Source organism: Eutrigla gurnardus (genome assembly GCF_963514095.1).
Source record: "Eutrigla gurnardus genome assembly, chromosome: 14".
Classification (NCBI taxonomy): domain Eukaryota; kingdom Metazoa; phylum Chordata; class Actinopteri; order Perciformes; family Triglidae; genus Eutrigla; species Eutrigla gurnardus.
In genome coordinates this window covers 7,390,293-7,412,934 of record NC_139937.1, presented here as the reverse complement: position 1 = coordinate 7,412,934, position 22,642 = coordinate 7,390,293, and the positions used below count along the sequence as shown (strand labels likewise).

General features: G+C 39.1%; 2 protein-coding genes across 2 annotated transcripts; one reads left to right on the top strand and one right to left on the bottom strand.

Annotated features, from left to right (window-relative positions):
• Positions 1 to 1,116: 1,116 nt before the first annotated feature.
• oprd1b (opioid receptor, delta 1b) lies at positions 1,117 to 8,221 on the top strand. Its single transcript, XM_084027362.1, has 3 exons — positions 1,117 to 1,403; positions 5,823 to 6,178; positions 6,260 to 8,221. Exons 1-3 carry the CDS (start codon positions 1,168 to 1,170, stop codon positions 6,595 to 6,597), a joined length of 930 nt encoding a protein of 309 aa, XP_083883488.1. The 5' UTR covers positions 1,117 to 1,167; the 3' UTR covers positions 6,598 to 8,221.
• Positions 8,222 to 14,574: 6,353 nt separating this feature from the next.
• On the bottom strand, positions 14,575 to 21,914 carry rcc1 (regulator of chromosome condensation 1). Its single transcript, XM_084026692.1, has 10 exons — positions 21,843 to 21,914; positions 20,433 to 20,529; positions 20,073 to 20,260; positions 19,777 to 19,956; positions 17,229 to 17,325; positions 17,021 to 17,143; positions 16,735 to 16,875; positions 16,419 to 16,538; positions 16,046 to 16,198; positions 14,575 to 15,320 (listed from the first exon to the last, which is right to left on the bottom strand). Exons 2-10 carry the CDS (start codon positions 20,509 to 20,511, stop codon positions 15,145 to 15,147), a joined length of 1,257 nt encoding a protein of 418 aa, XP_083882818.1. The 5' UTR covers positions 20,512 to 20,529; positions 21,843 to 21,914; the 3' UTR covers positions 14,575 to 15,144.
• Positions 21,915 to 22,642: the final 728 nt, after the last annotated feature.

Genomic DNA, 22,642 nt, shown 5'->3' with positions numbered 1-22,642 from the left:
TTGAAGGCGTATTTTTGTAAAGGTCACAGTGCATTAAGCCTGCCATGCTTATGAACACAGACATGTCAAATTAACAATTAAACCTGAACAAAAACTGACTGCACACTTGCACATGCATGCGCCAATTTCAGCAGATACACACGATGACATGCAGCTGTGTGTTCCTAGTGGTTTCTGATGCTCCTAATAATGGGCCACAGACAAAAGGTGGCTTCAGATAAATGAGCGCTCTGATTCAAAATGTGAAAACAGAAACCTGCATGGCATTAAAAGTCAAACGTTTGTTTAATCAAGGATTTACGAGACATGGCATTACGTGAACATACAACGTGCCCGATTGCAAATAAACATTGATGGACCATGGCAAACATGAGCAACATTGGTTCAATATTGATCGACAGCAAATACAGAGTTCTGCCTCTGCTTGCTCATGCAGATGTAATGGATACCAACACAATTGCAGAGACAATGAATATATATATGCTCGGGTTGGGAGACAATTCATGGGAATTAGAAATCAATACACTTCACCTGCTGCCATATGCCATCAAAACCATCTCAAATTAGTACTCATCCTTGCTTCTGACAGGTAATTACATCACTCCCTGGTTTAGTTGGGTCCTTTCATGGAGGTGACTGCCTGGTGAGAACTGTCACTCCTCTAATAGAGCTCCCCCAACACAAGCCACCGGTCACGGAGAGAGGGAGAACAAGCACCTCAGGGGTTGAAGACAGGCAGCAATAAGAGGGATGGCTCAATAAAGCATGTCTGATCGAACAATGAGAGATCTGGTTTGACTGACACGATCTGATGAGCTGCTGGGTGGCAGGGGCTGTTATTTTTGGAGAAAAGCCAATAAGGAGAATAATAAAAAAAAATGGATGCGATGAATCATTATTACATGCTAGAGCTAATAAGAGCACTTTGACAAATGGTGCCGCTTTGGGCAGAGTAGGGGAGAGAGAGAGAGGGGGGGGGGGGAGTGAGAGAGAGAGAGAGAGAGAGAGAGAGAGAGAGAGAGAGAGAGAGAGAGAGAGAGAGAGAGTCTCTCTCCTGGGCGCCTCATTACTAATTTGACGCTCAGTTCTGGTGCGCTCCTGTGAACCTGCTCTGGGAATCTTTGACTTCTCCGTGCGCAACAAGCTCACTTCGAGCGGCTATCAGAGATGGCTCTTCCTCCCTACACTTTCGGTTATTTGAACGATTCGGTCTCCATAACTCCCTTCAATGTTTCGTTCACCGAGGATCCGCTGCGCGCGCCCTCGAACAGCAACCAGACCAACAAGGCTGCAGCCAGGGACGCTACAAGTCTCATCATCGCCGTCTGTATCACGGCTCTCTACTCGCTCATCTGTGTGGTGGGACTGCTTGGGAACGTGCTCGTCATGTACGGGGTGGTCAGGTAAGCAATACACGATAAACAAAGATCAATAAACTATTTATTAAAACCTTAAAGCAACAAAAAACATAGTTCAGTCATGATGAAGCGCATATTTGCAACTATAATTTAGTGGCTATGAGCAATTAAAAGGGACAAGCACCACACACTATCAAGGACTATCATCATTGTAAAGGTATTTTTAAGAATGGAATGTGTGTAAAAAACAATATTATATATATGTATATATATATATATATATATATATATATATATATATATATATATATATATATATATATATATATGTATATTACTTGCAGTGCAGTACAGTATAATGGTCCTTTCTCATTGCCCACAGTTTCAGTGTGTCACTCTAACACACCCACACACACCTACTCTCATACATGAGGCGGGGCATGATGTGATAAACTCAGATGATTATTTTGCATTGGAAATAAGTGACATGTTGGACCCTCACCTGCACATCAAAAGTGACGACTGTGGCACTGATTCAGGTGTTCAGATTTTGAGGATTCATGTTGATTTGAGCTGAAATGAGAACCAACTCTGTGATGGTTGGACCACCAATGTCAATCAAATTAATTGTCTCACTAAACTATTAACTGTGTGGAAGATGAAACAGGAATTTATGTTTGTTTTTCCATTCAGAACATTAAAACTAAAGACAATAAGAGACATTGTGCCCACTCTCTCCCAAAATAGTTACATTCAGAGGGAGATCTAATACATCTCTGTGGGGGTTAAGACAAAAGGTAAGACATGTCTTTGTCTTCCCTCAGAGCTTGTTGCTGCAGTTTAATTAAATGACCGACTACTGTCATCATGTGCACTCATGTGGATGGATCCATCTTTACAGAGAAAGGGGAAAAGAGTTTTGGAGGATTTTTCAGCTGAAATCGACTCAAACTTGTTTATGTCATTAAAATGTCTAACATGTGTTAGTCATGTCTCCATAGTTTATGGTATAAAATAGTAATGGTATAGTATGCCATTAAAATGTCATAATATAGTGCCACAAGGACTTTCTTGTATCTTTTTTTGCCTGGTCTGGCACTCTGTCCCTGTCTCCAGCTGTTGCTCACTTTGCCACGCCATGCACCCTCACCTCACTCCCTGGACCTTCCATCCTCTAACCATGTACAGGATGCCCTTAGACTCTCCTGCCAGCCCTGCTTATCTGACATCCCCTTCCACATAGACACCTATTGCCGTTTCTTTTATCAGCTCTGCCTGGCTTTCCCGCCACCTAATCACCGACATTTCAATTTATCATAAGTCACTCTCCGCATATACCAGTTCACCTCCCTTTGTTCCTTGTAAGCTCTTTACTATTGCTATGTAGTTTCTTGGAAACTACCTGCTACCTGTCTCTTACCTGCTATGCAGCCTGCCTGTTACCTGTCTGTCATTTGATTTGTTCACCCTGATTCTTCCTCATAATTCTTAGAATCTTTAAAAATGTATGCCTTTAATTAAACCGAAAGATGCAGTTCAATTCCATTTAATATTGACTAGGATGTTGAAAAAAGTAATATATAGAATGTCAAATAAAACGTCCAGTATGTTGAAATTGTCAAAAAGTCATAAAAAGTCATATATAGTATATGTCCAAAAAAAGTCAGTGTGTTGAAAATGGTCAAAATGTCATGGTGCAGTAGGCTATGTCGATGAGTCTAAAACAGTCATCAAATTTCATGATACAGGATATTAAAAAAAGAGTGTTAAATTGGCAAAAGCCATAAAATTTCATAGTACAGTATGTCCAAAATTGGCAAAAAGCGATAAAACGTCAAAGTACAGTTTGTTGAAATTGCAAAAAGTTATAAAATATCATTGTATAGTATGTGCAAAAAAACATCATTGTACAGTATGTCAAACATTTTCAAAAGATCATAAAATGTCACAGTATGTCAAAAATAGTCAGAGAGTCAGAATATGTCATAGTATAGTTTGTCAAAAAAATACATCAATGTATATTATGTTAAAAGTCATAGTATAGTATGTTGAAAAAAGTCAGTATAGTATGTCAAAAAAAGTAATGTATTGTGTGTCAAAAAATTTAGAAAAAGTCAGTATATTGTGTGTTGAAAAAAGTCACCAATAAAGTCATAGTATAGTATGTTGAAAAAAGTCATAGTATAGTATGTTGAAAAAAGTCTAAGTAAAGCATGTCCAAAAAAGTATTGAAAAAAGTCATAGTATAGCATGTTGAAGAAAGTTATAAAGGGTATAGTGTCATAAAATTAACAATTAAAGTCATAGTATAGTATATGGAAAAAAATATTGAAAAAAGTCAGTATTACATGTCATAAAAAATCGAAATATAGTATGTCGAAAAAAGTCATAGTATAGTATGTTGAAAAAGTCTTGAAAAAGTCATAGTATAGCATTTTTTTAAAGTCATAGTATAGTATAGATGAAAGTCAAGATAGCATGTTGAAAAAAATATAGAATAGCATGTTGAGAAGTCACAAAAAATAGTATAGTAGGTCGAAAAAGTGACATAAAGTCATAATATTGTGTGTCGAAAAAAGTCACGAATGAAGTCATAGTATAGTATGTCGTCATAAGTCTTGTGTCGAAAAACTCAAACATAGTAGGCTATAATATGTTGAAAAAAAAGTCAAAGTAAAGTATTTTGAAAAATTTCAGAAAAAAGTCAGTATAGCATGTCGAAAAAAAGTCATAGTGTAATATGTCGAAACAGTCTTGAAAAAAGTCATAGTATAGCATTTGGAAAGAAATCATATAGTGTGTCGAAAAACTCATAGTATAGCATGTTGAAAAAAGTCATAGTATAGCATGTCGAAAAAAGGCATAGTCTAGTATGTTGAAAAAAGTAATAGTATAGTATGTCGAAAAAAGTCATAGTATAGCATGTTGAAAAAAGTCATAGTCTAGTATGTCGAAAAAAGTCATAGTCTAGTATGTTGAAAAAAGTAATAGTATAGCATGTCGAAAAAAGTCATAGTCTAGTATGTTGAAAAAAGTAATAGTATAGCATGTCGAAAAAAGTCATAGTCTAGTATGTTGGAAAAAGTAATAGTATAGTATATCTAAAAAAGCCATAGTATAGCATGTCGAAAAAGTCATAGTCTAGTATGTCAAAAAGTATGTCAGAATATGTCATAGTTTGTAAAAAAAAAAAAAATCATGTATAGTATTTAAAAAAAAATTTCATAGAACATTATGTTGAAAATGGTCAAAAAGTCATAAAATGTTATAGTTGTATGACTAGTATGTCTAAATTAATGTCATAGTACAGTATGTCAAAAATGGTCAAAAAGTCATAAAATATGAGTAGTTGTATGACTAGTTTGTAAAAATAAACATGATAGTACAGTATGTCAAAAATGGTCAAAAAGTCATAAAATATCAGCAGTTGTATGACTAGTTTGTAAAAATAAACATGATAGTACAGTATGTTGAAAATTGTCAAAAAGTAAGTTAGTATAGTATCTCCATAAAATGTCATAGTATAGCATGTTGAAAAAAGTCATAGTAAAGTATGCCGAAAAAGTCTTGAAAAAAGTCATAGTATAGCATTTTGAAAAAAAAATCATAGTCTAGTAAGTTGAAAAAAGTATTGAAAAAAAGTCATAGTATCGTATGTCGATAAAAGACAGGATAGTATGTCAAAAAGTATTTTATTTAGTATTTAGTAAAGTATTTAAAAGACAGTACTTCAGACAGTACGTCATACAGAAAAAAAGTTCATGAAGTCATATCATAGTATTTGGTTATTTATAAAATGTCAGGAAATGTCCATGCATAGTATGTCACAAAACGTCATGGAAATGTAATGTCATAAATAATGTCATACTTTTTCATTTTTTATAAAGTCATGGTATAATAGGTCATAGACAATCACAATATAGTATTCAACTAAAAGTTATTAAATCTCACAATAATATGTCATGAAAATGTAATGAAAAGTCAAAATATAATATTAAAACGTGTATAATACATTTTTTAATATTTCATATGGCATAGTATAGTATGTCATACACATATAAAAAGAAAAGAGTATATTATCTGATAAAAATATTCCTAACAAAATAATCGTAAAATATGTATATAAAAGTCATAAAATCATAGTATAGTGTGTAAAAAGAAAACGTTTTGCAGTTAAATGCAGGTGTATGGCTCTTGGCATTTACTGTTGTGCCATGGAAATATTATGCACCTAAAAAGCTAATTTATTAGTTTGATATTATTAGAGAGGAAACGTTTGCTCACCCATTAGTTTAAGACAGGAAATGTATTAGAACAAACAACTAATTGGTTTCTTGCTCTGAAACGTTTTAGTGGGAGTCAACCACACTCTTTATTTTTTCTGTGAAAAAATGAAATCTCCTTCAGCTAATAATCACTTCTCCTTGAATGAGTTGAAATCGTTTTTTTCTCCCAACCAACCAGGTACACCAAGATGAAGACCGCCACCAACATCTACATCTTCAACCTGGCTCTCGCCGACGCTCTCGCCACCAGCACCCTCCCCTTCCAGAGTGCCAAGTATCTGATGAGCACGTGGCCCTTTGGCGAGGTTCTGTGCAAAGTGGTCATCGCCATCGACTACTACAACATGTTCACCAGCATCTTCACGCTCACCATGATGAGCGTGGACCGCTACATCGCCGTTTGTCATCCGGTGAGAGCCCTGGACTTCCGCACGCCCGCCAAAGCCAAGCTCATCAACGTCTGCATCTGGATCCTCTCCTCCGCCGTCGGAGTCCCTGTGATGATCATGGCTGTTACCAAGGTGACAGTGCAAGGTGAGAGATTTCTATTGTTGAAGAAAAAAAATCCACTTGAGCCGGGTTATTATTAAACATCTACTTCTTTGAACTCCTCAGGAAACACTGTCTGCGAACTCCGATTCCCCAAACCCGAGTGGTACTGGGACACGGTGATGAAAATCTGCGTGTTCATCTTCGCCTTCGTGGTTCCCGTCCTGGTCATCACCATTTGCTACGGTCTGATGATCCTGCGGCTCAAGAGTGTCCGTCTGCTCTCTGGCTCCAAAGAGAAGGACAGGAACATGCGGCGGATCACCCGCATGGTCCTCGTGGTCGTGGCGGCCTTCATCGTCTGCTGGACTCCCATCCACATCTTCATCATCGTCAAGACCATGGTGGATATCGACCGCAAGAATTTTATTTTGGCTATGCACAATACAAAAATAGGAAGTTAAAGTGTTTATCCTTATTAGGGGAACAGAGCGGGATTCTGTGTATACACAGTTCCACAATGATGAGATGGTCAGGCAGATCCTAAATACACAGACAAGGCTGCAGAGAGGAGTCTTTTTATGGACAAGCGGTGACTGCCACGTCACGTGACCTCAATCCAACGGGTCATGTGTTTCACTTGATGAAGACCAGAAGACCAGAAGTCCACTGCTGCGATGCAGGGCTGGCAGAGAGTGACCAGGAAAGATACTGTACTATAATGTTTTGTAAAAACCTGAAGTAAACTGTGATGATTGTCTGTGGGTTTGTCAGTATGAGTGACTCCTTTACATTGCACATAGGCATGTCACCCATGGTTAAGATAAAAAATGATTTTATAATAGCCTTAAAGCTGAATTAACTTCAAGTTTAAAGGAGCACAGAGCCAATGCAAAGAGAGACGTGTCTCTACCCTAAATACTGATTGAATGCATTGTAGATCTAGACTGGTCGTGACACGAATCCAACAATGTGAATGTTTCACTGAGATTCTCTTTTCTCTGTCAAATGAAAGGAGGTACTCAATGTCATGTTTGTTCTTATGATGGAAAGAGGAGAAATCAGGATGAAGGCCACACGCATGAGCAAGAACAATTTCAGAGCAGGTGAATGAATGCGTGTCAGTTTTTCCTCTTTTCCATCCGATACATGGAGAGATCTTTGTGAAAGACGCCTTTAATAACGTCAACATACAGCCTTGATGATGAAGCGAGATGACTGAGGCTCCCAGCACATATTCACCAGGATCATCAGTGCTCAGCTGATTCATTGTACTCCTCTAGCAGCTAGGCTGCTCTGGGTTTTTTTCTTTTTGCACAACCAAAAAAATATCCAGTTGACAGTAAACTGAGGAACTGACGAGGAATGTGGCACTGCTGTTACAACCCAACCTCAACCCGGCACGGAGGCTGGATCAAACGCTTTAGTAGGAACGGACGTTTCCATTGATGATCTTTGGACACTTGCAAGAAAACTGAGGAAAACATTTTTAATTTTGTTGCACATTAAAACAGTTAAATCTTTGCCTCCCATCTTACCACTGCAGCAATGTGATTCTGTTTAAAAAGGCATCTATATATCAAGTGTGTAGATAATATTGTTCTGTAACAGTGATGATGTGATTTATTTTGTTTCAATGTGCTGTCGAGTTGTTGTACCATTAAGTTTCACTTATAATCAATCAGTAACATGAGATATTCTATAAGCAAGTATTTACACCAAGTGCTATAAATGTCAGGCGAAGCGATTCAAATCTTCAAAACTATTTATCGCCTTTCACCACCCTGTAGAAAGAGCATTCGTAAATGTAAATTTAACATGTGATGAAGACATGTACCGTAATGCCTTATTCAGCATTATGTTCTTTTTGCAAAAACAAAAAAAGTACTTGATCTTTAAATGTTTTCACATTTTGTGTTTTGTTCCAGCAGATATATTATCGAAAGTACCTTATTGTGTAGTTGTGATAACTGCTTTAGTGTTTTCAAACATTCATATGGAACAGCATTAGTTGTATCTTGTGTAATTTAAATTTTAAATATTGTTGTAAATAACTTTCAGATTCAATCCAATATTTTGTTTTCTGTTGTTGTTGTTGGGGGGTCGTGTAGGGATATACATTTTGATAACACTATTGCACGTCCCATAATATGAATCATTACATTTTAGGGTGAAGATTTTTGTTTTGAGGGTTGGTCAGGAACAGGCTGGTCGTGGTTCTGGTTCTGGTTCTGGTTCTGGTTAGGTATTGGGGGTTCTGGTCACCAGATTCATTGAGCATTAGCTAATTTTACAATGTATCAATAAATGAGTACAACCAATCATATTATATATTTTGTTATTGTCAAAAAATCCATTGAAATACCAAAAACAACAATGCATCAGTCTGTATCTCGATACATTCTGACTCCCACAGCCTGTGACTCTCAGACTCCGGGCCACTGGTTCCTCCTGAAGATATAAATCTTAAATCAAATTTTTTTTTATTGAGGGCTATTTTCAGCCGTATATTGGTTTGCACTCTCGGCAGCAGAACAGTGCATGTGGGATCACCTCCAATTACAATTGTGAATTGTGCAAGCTGTATTGCACGGGTGCAAGTCAAGTATCAGCCATGATTGGTAGCAGCCAGTCGATGATGAGACATTCCTATGGAGGCACTCAGCACCTAAATGACACATGCCAGCGAGCTCCACAGAAGATGTGTTGAAAATTAAAGTTCTTTTGTGTTCTTCTTCCATTACATGTTCAAACATCCTTCCACTGATTTCTAGCACATGCTAAAGGGCTGAAATCACTCTCTGCTGAAGCAGAATCCCTGATGATGCGTAATCCTCACTCCTCTTTCAGACTCACTCGAATGAGAGGCATTCAGTCTGAATATCTCAGACGTTCCAGACATCAGAGAGCCACCAGGAGACCGACATTGAAGATTTCCTCTACTGAGCACACACACTATGCTCCCAATGCTCTGCCGATTTGTTCACTGCAGACAAATGAAACAGCAACAGAATTAATAATTTAGTCAAACACCTCAGCAGACAGATTCTCTGTCATGTGTAGCCGGAGATATTTGCTCCCACACAAACAGTTCTCTGACCCATCTTGTGTTTTCTCTGAGAGCTCGGTTGCACATGCAACAGACATCTGCTATCAAACACTGTGTTGCACGCAGAGATACCGCCGACTAGAGTGACAAGCAGATGACCGAACGTTCTCATCTACTGACCTTGACTAATGGTTGCTGGTGCACTTGAATAAACAGAGAAAAAAAGAGAGGGAATGTTGCTGAAGCGCTCAGAAGAGCTCTCGGTGTCGCCATGCTGCTATTCCCTTGTTAGCATCAAACATTCAGATGCATGTTTTCTGTTTCATCCAGAGAATTCCTGCTATGTGACTTGGTGAGGAGAGCTACTGTCAGTGAGGGAGGGAGATGTCTTGCTCAGCAGATTTGTTGCTTGGTCTGATCATCTTGTTAAAAGCATGACTTAGCTCCATAACACCGCAACATTACAGCCAAGACGATATTTCTACGTTACAGATGTACAGGCGTCTCAACAGCAGACACTTACATACTGTATGTGGCGTTTCATACAGCACAGCATCCTGGTTCACACACCTGTGCTGAGTCAAAACCCTATAACCCCAAACTGAAGAAAGAAGGACAAGACACCCAAAAAGAACAAGCTGTTTAGATGGTGATTATGCAGAGATTCTGGTAATGGATTTGGTAATTTGGTCGTGCTGCTTTGTGCGACGCCTGCTGGAACATGGATAATCGGGCCGCCTGGTTGCCTGAGGTGTTTTTCCGAAATGCTCGAAATGCAGAAAGCTCTGAAGCAGTAGCAGTTTCCCCGGATGTTTCGCAAGGCGGCAACTCCTCTGGTATTCCCTGCTGAGGAACTGAGACAGGGATTCAAACTGGGTGCCATCTGCCAGCTGAGAGTCACAGGGAGTGTACAAAAATTATTGTAGCCTTGTTGGAAGGCTGAACCTTACATTTCGCTTCATCAAGCACAGGGTTAAGTTTTTCTTTGAATCCTGCTCTTGGCTTTTGACGACGCCTCGAGCGTTATGAGCTGCAAAGGTTCAGCCAAGTAAAAAATCAAATAAGGCCCCCCAAATAATTTGTATGCACTCCCTAAGAGTCTGGGCTGACAAACTCAATTTCTTCACAGGATCCTTCCCTTTGTACGAGCTGCTTCCCTCAATGGAACACCGTCCTGTTGTCAAACATAATGGGGATTTATATGATCATACTTCACGTAGACCTCTGGAGGTAATTAGTACAGAATCAATACGGCACCGGCATCAAGATAATTACAAGAGAAGTCCATTAAAGCAATGAGTCACATGCCGCGTGATCATTAATGGGCTTGATACCTGTTCAGTAACAAACAACTCCGTGCATCAGATGAAGAGGTCGGTCCCGCGAACGGTCCGAGTCCCTGCACAGCCGTCAGTCCTCCGGTCTGAGCCTCACGAGAGGCCCTCAGCCCACTGGACAAAGAGTTCAATATATCAAAGCAATCTCCTGTAATTACAAATGTGGTCCTCAGGCAAAGGAGTACCAACAGCTTACCAGCAAGAGAGCCACTCATTTGGTTTCCTGCGCCCACAGAAATGCACTTTTTTCTCATTTTCCGTTTTAGACTTCAAAACAACAGCTCCCCTGCCATGGCAACAGTGGAGTATTTATTACATGTAGTACTTCATACATCACGTATTGCATCAGTAGCAGCCAGGGGCATTTGTTGTTGTTATTCCGGTGCGACCAATGAGCAGCGGCTCCTTTGAATCAAATCCAGACACAGGAAGTATGTTGACATGTATGATGTGTTTGTCTGAAGACAGCTGCTTTACAAATGTTTCAAAAGGGTTTCTAATATTTTCTGAGAGCAGAGAGGAGCATTTCTCAGATGTCACAGTTGAGCCTCCATATGGTGTTAATTGAACTGCTATGAAACAATATGTGTTGTCTTCAAAGTGTTTTAAAATCTATATGGTGGAAAAGAAGCGTGGGCTGAATGCTTTCTCACACAAACAACAAACAGGCTCTCATTTGAGGGCAGCAGCAAAGAACATTGCAAATGGATGTTAAGTGTTTCCTTGAAAAACACATTTAAGTGCTCGTGTTTGGGATAACTGTCTGATATGGTGGTTGTAACAATTAAAATGTAATTCTCCCATATACAGATTTGTTAATGTTGATATTTTAGTACCTAAAATTACTCCTTTAACCTAAAGTTAACACAAAAATCATGATATTTTCCATTTGTTCCAAAACTGACCAGTCATTTCTATCCATTCTCCGTAGAACAAGGAGTTAGATCTGAAGACTGTATCTGTGGTTCCACAGTGGCGAGGAAAGAGGCGTTACATTATGCTCATACAACATTGCTAATAAAATAGGACTTGCCGGTGATAGCCGGATAGTTTAATATAACAGCTTCTTGGTGTTAAAATTACACTTCATTAGGAAATTCAAGCCTCCAGTAGTATTATTTAATGATCTGGAAATGTTTCATATCACGTGATTTTAAATAGGGTCTAAGCAACTTTAGTTTTATTCTTCCATCTGGACATTCATAATCTTTTTTAAAAGGATGTTTTTTGTTTGAGGCTACATTTGCTTTCTTTCAATCCATATTTGTCCTTCTACAGCTTCACTTCCCACATACACACCTGCATTTGAAGGTATTTTGTCCAATTTTTCTGTGTGTGAGAAACAGAGTATGAATGCAATGATTTGTACAACTGGCTCCCATTAGGACGGATCTCATCATGAACCCCCCCCCAGAAAAAAGGCCTCTCCAAAGCATTCAAACAATCACCAGAACTTTGGATTTCTTGATTAACACATACTTGAGAAATTTCACCCAGAATTATTTTAAATGACAAGATAATTAAGAAAGCAGCGGGTGACTCGACGGCAGCCACTTCCCAATCGAGGCAGAGCTAAACGATGCCATTGAATGCTAAATGTGTCCTATTGTAAGATAATAATATTAATAGCGTGATGATGCTGCTCATGAATGCACCATGGGGCCGGTCACGACCCTGTTACAGATGTGCGGTGAAAAGGGCGCACAAAGACAGTGTTACCAGAACAAAAAACAGCTTATGAAAGCCTCACGTACGGCTCCGCGTGGAGCAGCCGATTGCTGTGATTAATGACGATCCCTCCATTACTCTGGTGAATGTGAGGCGGTGCAGGTGCCTGAGACTCCTCGGTCTCCCCTGTGATTAGTTTAACTAGAGGAAGATTAGAGCCCGCATGCATTCTGAAAAAATCCTGTTATACTTCCTATAAGTGAATGGGATTAATCACAGGATGATATTGCTGAGTTCCTGCAGGATTGTTTCTCTTTGTGCTGCAAACATACGAGAGGGTTTCTGGGTTTTGAGGGCCTGATGAGACCTTCGATGCTCCAGCATATGGGAAGCTGTGAACAGATGTCACAGACGGACCTTTTTGACAGCTTTTTTTATTAAGGTCACTTTTTAAAAAGTCTTTAGGAAGAATTTTGTTTTGAAGGTCTGAAAGTCCTGAAGATGCAGAACCAAAGGACAGAGATGCAACACGTTGAACAGGTTTAAGAAATGCAATGTGCTCTTTAAAAAATAAACTTTAAATCCACAATGGGTGAAGAAAAAATAATGGATGTATGACTTCTTGATCAGTGTGATTGATATTATGACTTAATGTCATTGTTACTGGCTACTCATTACTGAACAAAGGCAACACCTCTGTTTGGTTGAGTCCTTCCCAATTATATATCCATCATTGAAAAAACATTTTTGTGCACAGTGTTGTAGGTCTTTGGCTGAAGCTGAAACTACCATATCACTTTACATAACTGCCACTACAATATAAAAAGAAAATAAACCATAACTGATGTTTGTGGCAGAACGGCTCTCAATACATCTGTAGTACCCATGACAGGTGTGATGAGGAAAGCAGCCAGAACCATTTCAGATGTTTGACACTAACAGGTGTGAACATTCAAGCTGGAAAGGGGTAAGAACAGTCATCACTCCTGCATTTGAAAGACTCTTGCAGCCACTGCAACCATTACTGATGTGAACCTTCGAATGTATTCCTGACAACATTATGATGCAAAACAAACAATGGACGAGGTTCACTCCTTGCAATTAACTGCTTATGAAAGATACTTTTGCATTTCAAAGCTTTTTGAGAAGCTTTCTGCCACGAGGGCTTTTCACAGCCCTTATACTGTACTTCATCATCGGTCCTTTTGGCCAGATGAAAGCAAGATGAGACGAGCAAAGACCCTGTGCATTTCACCCCGGATAAAACACAAACGCATGCAGCTTTGATGTACTTGCACCATCATTTGCATTCTTAAGTGTTTCTGATTAACATTCACGACTCTATGTGAATGGAATATGTTGTTTGCATACGTAATAGACATAAAGCGGCTCAGTCGTGTGCTGGAAAGGCAACTTGAAAACCTCTGGTCCACATCGCTTACACTATGGTGACAAAAAGCATGATGCCCATACCTTCTGTAACTGTTTAACTCAGTTAAATGTGTTATATTGTCAAGACATTGAAACAAGTCAATTTCTTGCTTCCGTGGACACGTTTCTTTTTCCTGTTATTTAACGTGAAATAAGTTGCATTTAGCATGGTCAGAATTCTTCCTTTTACTTGCTTAAATGAAATTAAACAAATTTTAGTTTTAGGTCACTTGTTAACAAACTTAAATGTCAGCCCTTATTGGAATATCTGATAACTTCATTAAAGGGCTGCAACTGCACATTTTCAACATTGCCATTAAGGGTGCTCAATACGAGATTCGGAGCCCATCTAGTGCCTAATCACGGCTCTCAATATAGAGACGGCTGGGCCGGCCGCTAACAGTGCACACAATGGCAACAGTGCTGACAGAGCTAACAGTGTTAATGTGAGGGGGAGCACAACACTTCTGGGAGAATGCTGTCAGCCAGCGGTAACCGCCGTATGAGTGCGATGTAGGGAATGCTTGCATGCATTAAAGCATGCACAGCAAGCCTGCTATGTTCCAAGTCCAGAGAAGCCTGGATAACAACACACACAGAGGGACAGCGACTCCATCTTTGCTCAGGTACATTATTCCACTATACCTTTACATTGCATATACTTGTTTGCTGCTGTGTTGATGCTGTGAAGATTGTGTAGAGCACCTTTTTAACTGCCAAACTATTGTATTGATCATTCAGAAAATGATTAAGACAGAAAAGGGTTAAAAACATCTGAGACAATTTCTGCAAAGCGAAAGTGAGACATTTGACATAGTTTAAAGTCTAAACTAAAAATACATTGTCTACTTAAATAAGAAAAAGAAAAGCAGCAAAAGTTTTGTATTTTTGCACTGAAAATAACTAAATCAAATTGGGTAATTTTTTATGCATAGGATAAGAAAAGGCTTGAAAACTTAAAATTGTATCTTTATTTTATGACAGAAAAACCCAACAAAAAAGCAGAACACTGTATGATGTGTGAGCATATTTCCAAATGGTAACACTTGTGTGGCAATGAACAGTAGTTTCACAATTTAAACTCACGGAGTACAAATGTCCTGTCTGAACCAAGGTTAGTGGAATTATTGCTAAGAAAAAAGAAAAACATTAAAAAGATTGTTGTCTGGGGAAGTCATTAAAAGGCTTGCACTCTCATTTCCTTTACGTACATGCAAACAGTCACATTCACAAACATCACATACCATGTTGCAGTCATACTAATGACTTTTGATGAAAAGAGAACATCAAAAACTAGATTTAAAAAAATAGTATCTCATTTGTCATGATCTACAGAACATCCATGAATATTTTCTCCACATCAGGAAGAGATGAGCTCTCATAAAAGGGCCCAAACGTCTCACACTCCCTCGGCTCAGCACAGAAAGTCACACATAGATCAAGCCCTCCCCGGATTTAGGCGTCATGAAAAAAGGCCCCGGCTTGAAACTACTAAAAAAAGAAAAGACCACTTTCTGAGATGGACATCAGCTCTCCTGCTTGTCTTTGACCAAAAGGGCCGTGTGCTGCCCTCCGCTGGAAACCATCAGTACAGTGCGGTTCTCCAGTTGCTTGCCCGTCATCTTTACAGGGCTCCATTCATCTTCCTCCTCTCCTGTGCCAAGCTGCAGGTTGGTGCCCATGCCCCAGCCATACACAGATCCTGGAGAGAGCACAAGCAACAGCAAGTGTAAGCATTCCTTTTACCCTCAATCAGCTGGCAGTATGCTTCCTGTAACAATGGATATTTATTGTTCCACACCAAAATACAAACTGAATTGCCTGTGAGGAATGTGGACTATCCCATATTTAAAATATATGATTTCTACCTTATCTTTAGTTAAAATTGTATTTACTTTTGTGTAAATGTATAATTATTATTACTATAAAAACATTGTTTTGTTCATTTTTTAATTTTCATTGGTTTATAATATAATTTGCATGTTCTCTTTGAATTTGACATTGACAATGCAGCTAAGTCATTTTTTTTTGTGCAAAATAAAGATTTTGCACAGGGCCAAATTCATGCCAGAACTAAGTTTCACCCTCCCCGATCCTATTTTTTCAGCCACTGAAGATGGGACATGCTGAAGCTCAAACTCTATTTGTGTTTTCCTGAAACAAGCCTCTTGCATCTGAGTGAAGGGAGCAGGTCAAGGTGGATGGATGTGCACAGTATGTGTGAAAATGTTTATGTTGAATGTTTTTCATAGCCTGAACCATAGAGGTGGTCAGTCAGAAAACACTTGAGTCCTATGTTTTAGAAGGCTTGTTAAACAACTCCTTTTTTCATGAAGGAATGAGGACTTAAACGCACTAGATAACACCATTAAACCAACTCAGAATTTGATGCACTCAATCCTCGGCTGCGTTTGATTAGTTTCTCACCTTCTTTGGTGACAGCGAAGCTGACAGACGCCCCACATGTCATTCCACTGGCCGACTCCATCCCCATCACAGGTGTGGGCTCACTTTTTTCTTCTGCCCCTTCGCCCAGACCAAGGCGACCATATTCTGCTCTGCCCAGGCTATATACCTGTCCTAAAAGATGAAGAGAAAAGTGTGTTAGTCACAGTACTTAGGTATACCTGTAATTCTTGTTTCATCCATTGTTTCATCATTTTAGCCAGGGTTTGGGTTATATCCTTGAATTATAATACAATGAGTTAATCACTTAATATGTAGTCTAGAGGAACAAAACATCTGAAGTTAAAGTCTGTTAACTACTTATTTAGTTTCAATATAGTTAGTTGGAATTTACCTGCTGCATCAAGGCAGAGTGTGTGATGTTGACCTCCAGAGAATTGCACCCAGGAAGTTGTAGAGTTTTTGAAGCATGGTAGTTTTACTGGGACATAAGAGATCTTGGTGCTTTTAGTGCCTGAATAAAAAGAAAAGGTACAAGAATACATAAAGGAACCTCACAACGGTGGGTGCAATTACTTTAGAGCAGAACGTGAGCAACTCCCTCATAGCTAACCGTAAAGCAATGTCAGATACCACAGCAGGTAAAGTTATAACAACAATCTGGTCAACGGACACCATCAAAGGAGGAAACACTGGTGTGACATACTGACCCAGCTGGTGATAGTTGGAGAGACCAAATCCATAAACATCTCCATCTTTTGTCACAGCAAATGTGAGGTACGCCCCACAGAAGGCATCTATAAAGTGAACTTTCCCTTGGACTTTTACCATCTGTGGTACCAGCAACCGTTCTGAAATCACAGGACACACAGTCAGCCAGAACACCACAATACACACACATGATATGAAAACACATCATTTACAATCAAAACTCTTGTACACTTTTGTTCAATCATAAGTTGAAGTTTTGGCCTGGGAAAAGCTTGCATCACTTACCGAGGCCTTTCCTGCCTCCTCGGTCTGAAAAATGCTTGGGCACTCTTCCCAGCTGCCCCTGCTCTGCAGTGCCGGATGTGTACAGATTTCCCGCCAGTGTAACCAGTACAAGGTGGTCGTTACCTATTAGAGGAATCATGAAAATTAAACAAACATACAAACTTCAAACAAACAAAAATCATATGGCACTAAAAAAAGACTTTCTTACCTGATGAAATTTTCACAACGGGTTCTGTGATGGGGACTTTGATGGGAACGGTAGATGTTTTCATGGCCTCCAGAAGACCTATTGGCCCATTGTTATCCTGGGAAAAGAAGGCACAGTGTATTAATACTTGGAACCAACCTGCATACCTACTCAGATGCCAAGTGTCTATTTTATTATGAAATATTTCACATTTCTGCATATTTTTTTGATTTCATTGAGCATAATAACATTCAGTAATACATTAGACCAAACATTGTGCAGGTTTGTATTGTGACCGTTAGTAAATGCAATACGATTTGTGTCCACAAATATCTGATACACAGCATTCATTCTACTTCAGTCTTCACACCAAACTGAACTGAACTAAAAACAAAACCCAACCTATCCGGCAATCTAGCTTAACTAAAAGTAACTTTTGGTAAGTGTTGTACTTTATTCTTTACTTGATCATGTATTTTTGATGTATATTTCTTTTGGATGATAAAACAAAACCTGCAGCGATGGAAGGATAGATTAAAGTGCGAGCTGGAGATGATTACAGCAGGAGGAAAACGCCTGACACTAAGAATGGGGTGCAGCTGCTTTGAGAATAGACCTGCCTGGGGCATAGAGATATTATGTAATTCAGCAATAAAAGGTGATGCAATTAGAAAACTTCCACTTGCCACATTACCTCCTGGGGGGAAACTAATTGATGGGATGTACTCTAAAATGCTCATATAAGACACATTTAAAATATAAATCCCAATAAATACACTGGATTTGTTTTCAAAACAGACATTTGACACCGTTTTCATAAATCAAGTGGGATTGCAGAAGGTAGGCAGAAATAATAGAGATGTAAGTGTTGCTGTGCCATTGAGTATTAATAAAGAAAACCTATAAGAAACCTAGCAGGAAGAGTGATAAAAACTGCATGGAGAAGAAATCAAATATAGAACTTTTGGTCAGAGATTGGGTCATGTAGCCACGAGAGGCAGATATTACAGATATCAGAACGATGAGACACGAGAAACAGTTCAAAGGGTCACACTGTGGGAAGATCATCTCTAATAAGAAGCAGTTAGGGAGGAGAACTGATGAGAGGACGTGCAGCAGACAAGAAGATTCTGGTTGCTTTTTATGCTGTATTATTTATAGCACAGCAGGTGGTCTGACAGTGTTAATTTGTTGTTACAGTTGCAGAGCAGCATCTCAGTTTAACTGGACCGACATGAAAAGCAGTTGGTGACCTAAAAGCTCAGTCAAGTGACAAACAAACGGTTGAAATTTTAAAATGCAATTATAAATCTGATACCATCCATTTTCAGGATAATACCAAATACACAGGGACTGGATCATGAGTTTATACTCCAGCAGTACAAGTGTAGCTGTTCAAGAACGTGTGAGTTACAAACTAAGATTCCAGACAGTAAAACATAAGAATGTGACATTTTAGTGAGATGCCACTGGTTTGATAATTGAGGAGCTGATGGATACAGAGAGCCTGGTTTGCTTGAATAATGGTGATGTGAGTAGAATAGTTATTATTACAGGAAATATTATATTTTTCTTATAGTTGTACCAGATCCATTTTGCAGTTGGAGCTCTGCAGAAGAGGGGAGGATGGACACATTATCAAGTCATGAAAATTAAAGTATTGATTGAATGAATGGAAAAAAGGAGAATTTATGGGGACTCAAGTTTTATGTGGAGATAAAAGCTTGATGTTAAGGATGAAATTGAGGAAACAAATGATCATTTTTCCAAATGAGGACACAGCAAGGAAAATGGATGTGTCTAAATATTCATCAAAGTTTGGATTTTGTTGTCACTGTACTGATAAGAGATGGACAAACCCAAAAAGTATTAATACTTGAGCTCTTAGGGTTGGGCTGGTGTAAAACATTTTTAGAGTTTATATTAAGCCAAACTCTGGACCAGACTATTGGATTTTACCACTATGTGTCACACTTGACTCAGCAGCTACTCAGTAAAACAGTAACAGTAAAATATAATGAGAGTCCATGAATGAGAATGAAGAAACTCCTGCTGTGTTCAAATCGCCTCACTTTTTTCTTTTTTTTTTAATTATCTTTTCCTTGGCATCAAATTCATCAAAGTGTTTCTCTGCCATGTCTCATCACCCCAAGAAACACAAACTTTCTCGTAAACAAGCAAATGTCCTTGTGTTGCTCCGTTAGTCCGTTTATAAAGAAACACAATATTATGTTAATCACATTGTCATATTGGTTATTACTGTAACAGATGTTATGTTAGTCCCTGTTAATTGTATCTCTCTTACTGCAGGAAAGAGGGGCGGGGCAGAATTCCCCAGAGAGGAGGAGAGTAAAAGGAGAAATAATTAAGCATTTTGGCTGATGCTCAACTGGATGCTCCATGTGCATTTACTCTTTCATTATAAAAACCAGTTAGGCAAACCTATGAATAGCCGGTTAAATTATAAATGCAAAACAAGTCGGTTTTAGCAGCGTAACGCCGGTGATGTAAGCAGGCCACTAGTTGACTAGATGTAGGGAAAGGTGGCAGAAAGCAGCAGGTAACTAACCCTGAAGGAGCCCCATATGTACACTGCTCCATCCTCTGTGACTGCAGCTGTGTGGCTGTCCCCCGCCGACACCTGGACCACCTTCTCCTCCAACGCCACCTTTCCTGGAACCATCTCAGACCCCGACTCTGTTGTGTCCCGACCAAGCGCACCATCATCATTACACCCAAAAGTGTAAACCTACGAAAGAAAAAGGGGAAAAAAACTGTTAATCTGGGAAATGCAAGACCCTTGAAATGTTAGCAGAGAGCCAAAGCATTTGCGATACAACAGAAAGAAGACAGTAGGTTCCTTACATTGCCAGTGTCGCTGACGCACACAGTGTGCATGCCTGCAGCTACCACTTGCACCATCTTCTCTGGCAGGGACACAAGAGCCGGCTTCTTCCTCTCAATGGTGTTCTCGCCTAGACCCAACTGTCCAACATCCCCCTGACCCAGAACAAGAACGTGACCCGCCTCCTTGCCATGACTCCTGTGGCAAACTGTTACACAGACACAAAACACACCCACACAATTTCATACCAGTTGTTGAATTTCATTTGACCTGCTATTAAGTCTTACAAGGCCAAACTTGACGACTGTGGTATAGAAAAATAAATATGGGCATAAGACATGTGAAAAATATCTGTTGTATGTTTAAGGCCATAGATTTACCTTTCACTTTCTTGGGGCCTTTTTCATCCTCTGCGATAGGCTCAGTCTTCCTCTTGTTGGCGGTCCTTTTAGCAGGCATGACAGCAACACTTAAGAACTAAAATATGACGAGAACAATTTTGTATGATATTTCAAAATCTACTATTGGTCAAAGTATATGTAGGTGACAAAAAAAAACAAAAAACAAAACAAAAAGGGAAATCAGAGAAAACTATCATAATTACAAATGTGGCTGCAAAGCTTACTAAAATTAGGTAGGTAGGTTACAGCTTAGTGACAATTCTTTGTTTTGAGAGCTTATGAAGCTAAATGAACTGCAGCAATGCCTGAGCTGCAGATCCACGAATGTAAACAAAGAGTTGCAAGCTGAAAGTTAACAGGATATCAGTCTCAAAAATGTAACCTACAAGAATAAGAACATCGGGACCACTTTAAACAAAAACAGTGTTCTTCATTTTGGCAAACTGAGACTTAATGGGTGAGAAAATGTCCACACAAACAGAACAATTTCAGTTAAATTTGAATTATAATAATTAAAGCTATCAAGAGAAAAATACAATGACAATATTGTGACACTTGAGTGAGTAAAAATACTGAAATGAAATACGTTTTCATTAAATAAAAGAATCACTGTAAGTTGAATGTCCTTGGGTCTTGGATTGACATTCAGACAAAACTTTGGGCTTTGGGGACGTATATCCACATTGACATTAACATAAACGTAAAAGCCCACAGACAGAATCAGTCCTTATTTTGGTCGTAACATTAACCAGGAGCAGTTGAGGGGGTCAACAGCTGTCAGAAAGTCATTCAATGGCTGGCACGGTGTCAGGTGCTTTGCTTTCACCCCACAGACAGTTGTGCTTCATCTGCTGCTATGCTGCTGTGAATGAAGGGCCACAGTATATCTGCTACAATCTAAACTAGAGTCGCACTCAGCTCTCACTGAGTCTAGTCTCACAAGACTACGATAAAGCGACGTAGCGCAGTTTAAAATAGGCAGCGTGACCTAACGTTGGCAGCAACTTACCCATGTGTCCTTGCTAACATGTAGATAGCTAGGGTACCGAAGCTGTAGCTCATAGCTGAGCTTCAGTCCACTACTTGATAGTAAATAAATGTGACGCAGCCGGTTACTAATACAGTAGGGGTGAAGGACGCTAAAGTCGGGTCGTTACCACATAGACGATGTGAGTTGCCATTAAAGTAGGCTGTAGCTAGTCTTCATGGCACTAGCTAACGCTGAGAGCAGTTTGCTAGCTAGCGGCATTAGCACGACATTCTCGAATGAATGATCTACAATAACACAATTTATTGAATGGACCGCATAACGTTACACGTTGCTTAAGTCGTGTGTATTTTTGCTCGTCTTTTCCAACTGGAAAGTTTAGGAACTGATCACTTACTAACCTGTGATGTGTAGTAGTTTGAAGTTTGCAGTCTGCCTACGAGTGAACACGCAAAGCCTGTTCCCGGTCTAGGTTGAAACGTCACGTTCTGGAAACCCCGCCTCCTTAAAGAGACAGTAGCACTCGAATCTGCAATGGTGGAAGAATCATTGCAAGTAAAAGTCCTGCATTGAACTTGTCAATGTGTAGATACAGTATGGTCAACATCGTAAACGTATACGTATTGATTATGTAGAAGCATGTCCCTATAAATAAAACATGTTTTGATACTCCTGATGTATCAACATGCTAATGTCCGTTCTTAACTAGGCCTATACACTGTTGTAGTGTAATCCATAATGTAGGCCTCAATCATATCTCAATTAGTTATAGTAGAAGTGCATATGCATTGAAATACAATTTTCTCCAAAGTAATTAGTCACTTTAGGTGTCAAATCAATGTAGTGGAGTAGAAATGTCAGGAAATAGAAACACTCAATTAAAAAAACTAACTCAAAACTCAACATAAGGGGAGAACTTAGGCCTACTCATGAGTTACATTCCAACATTGCAAATATGTGATCCAGATGTAAAGAAAAGGGAGGCCTCACAATTTGAAGTATTACTCCCATTTTGAAGGAAGGGAATTTGGGATTTTTTCACCTTCATCCGTTTTGTAATGTTTATATGTGTATATAATAATGTTTCAAGTAAAGATAACAAATGATATAAAATAAAATAATGACTTGTGGCCAGCGAAAATATGGATCTATTGGATGTACTCCAGCTACAGGCGGTGCCAAGAAAACATTTGATAAAAAA

Excerpts from the sequence above, each read along its gene's own strand:
- rcc1 (XM_084026692.1), bottom strand. The coding sequence starts at position 20,511 with ATGCCTGCTAAAAGGACCGCCAACAAGAGGAAGACTGAGCCTATCGCA. Across the intron at positions 20,261-20,432 it reads AGGCCCCAAGAAAGTGAAAG|TTTGCCACAGGAGTCATGGC; the intron begins GTAAATCTATGG and ends TCTGTGTAACAG. Across the intron at positions 16,539-16,734 it reads CTCCAACTATCACCAGCTGG|GCACTAAAAGCACCAAGATC; the intron begins GTCAGTATGTCA and ends CTTTTTATTCAG.
- oprd1b (XM_084027362.1), top strand. The coding sequence starts at position 1,168 with ATGGCTCTTCCTCCCTACACTTTCGGTTATTTGAACGATTCGGTCTCC. Across the intron at positions 1,404-5,822 it reads GTCATGTACGGGGTGGTCAG|GTACACCAAGATGAAGACCG; the intron begins GTAAGCAATACA and ends CCAACCAACCAG. Across the intron at positions 6,179-6,259 it reads TACCAAGGTGACAGTGCAAG|GAAACACTGTCTGCGAACTC; the intron begins GTGAGAGATTTC and ends TGAACTCCTCAG.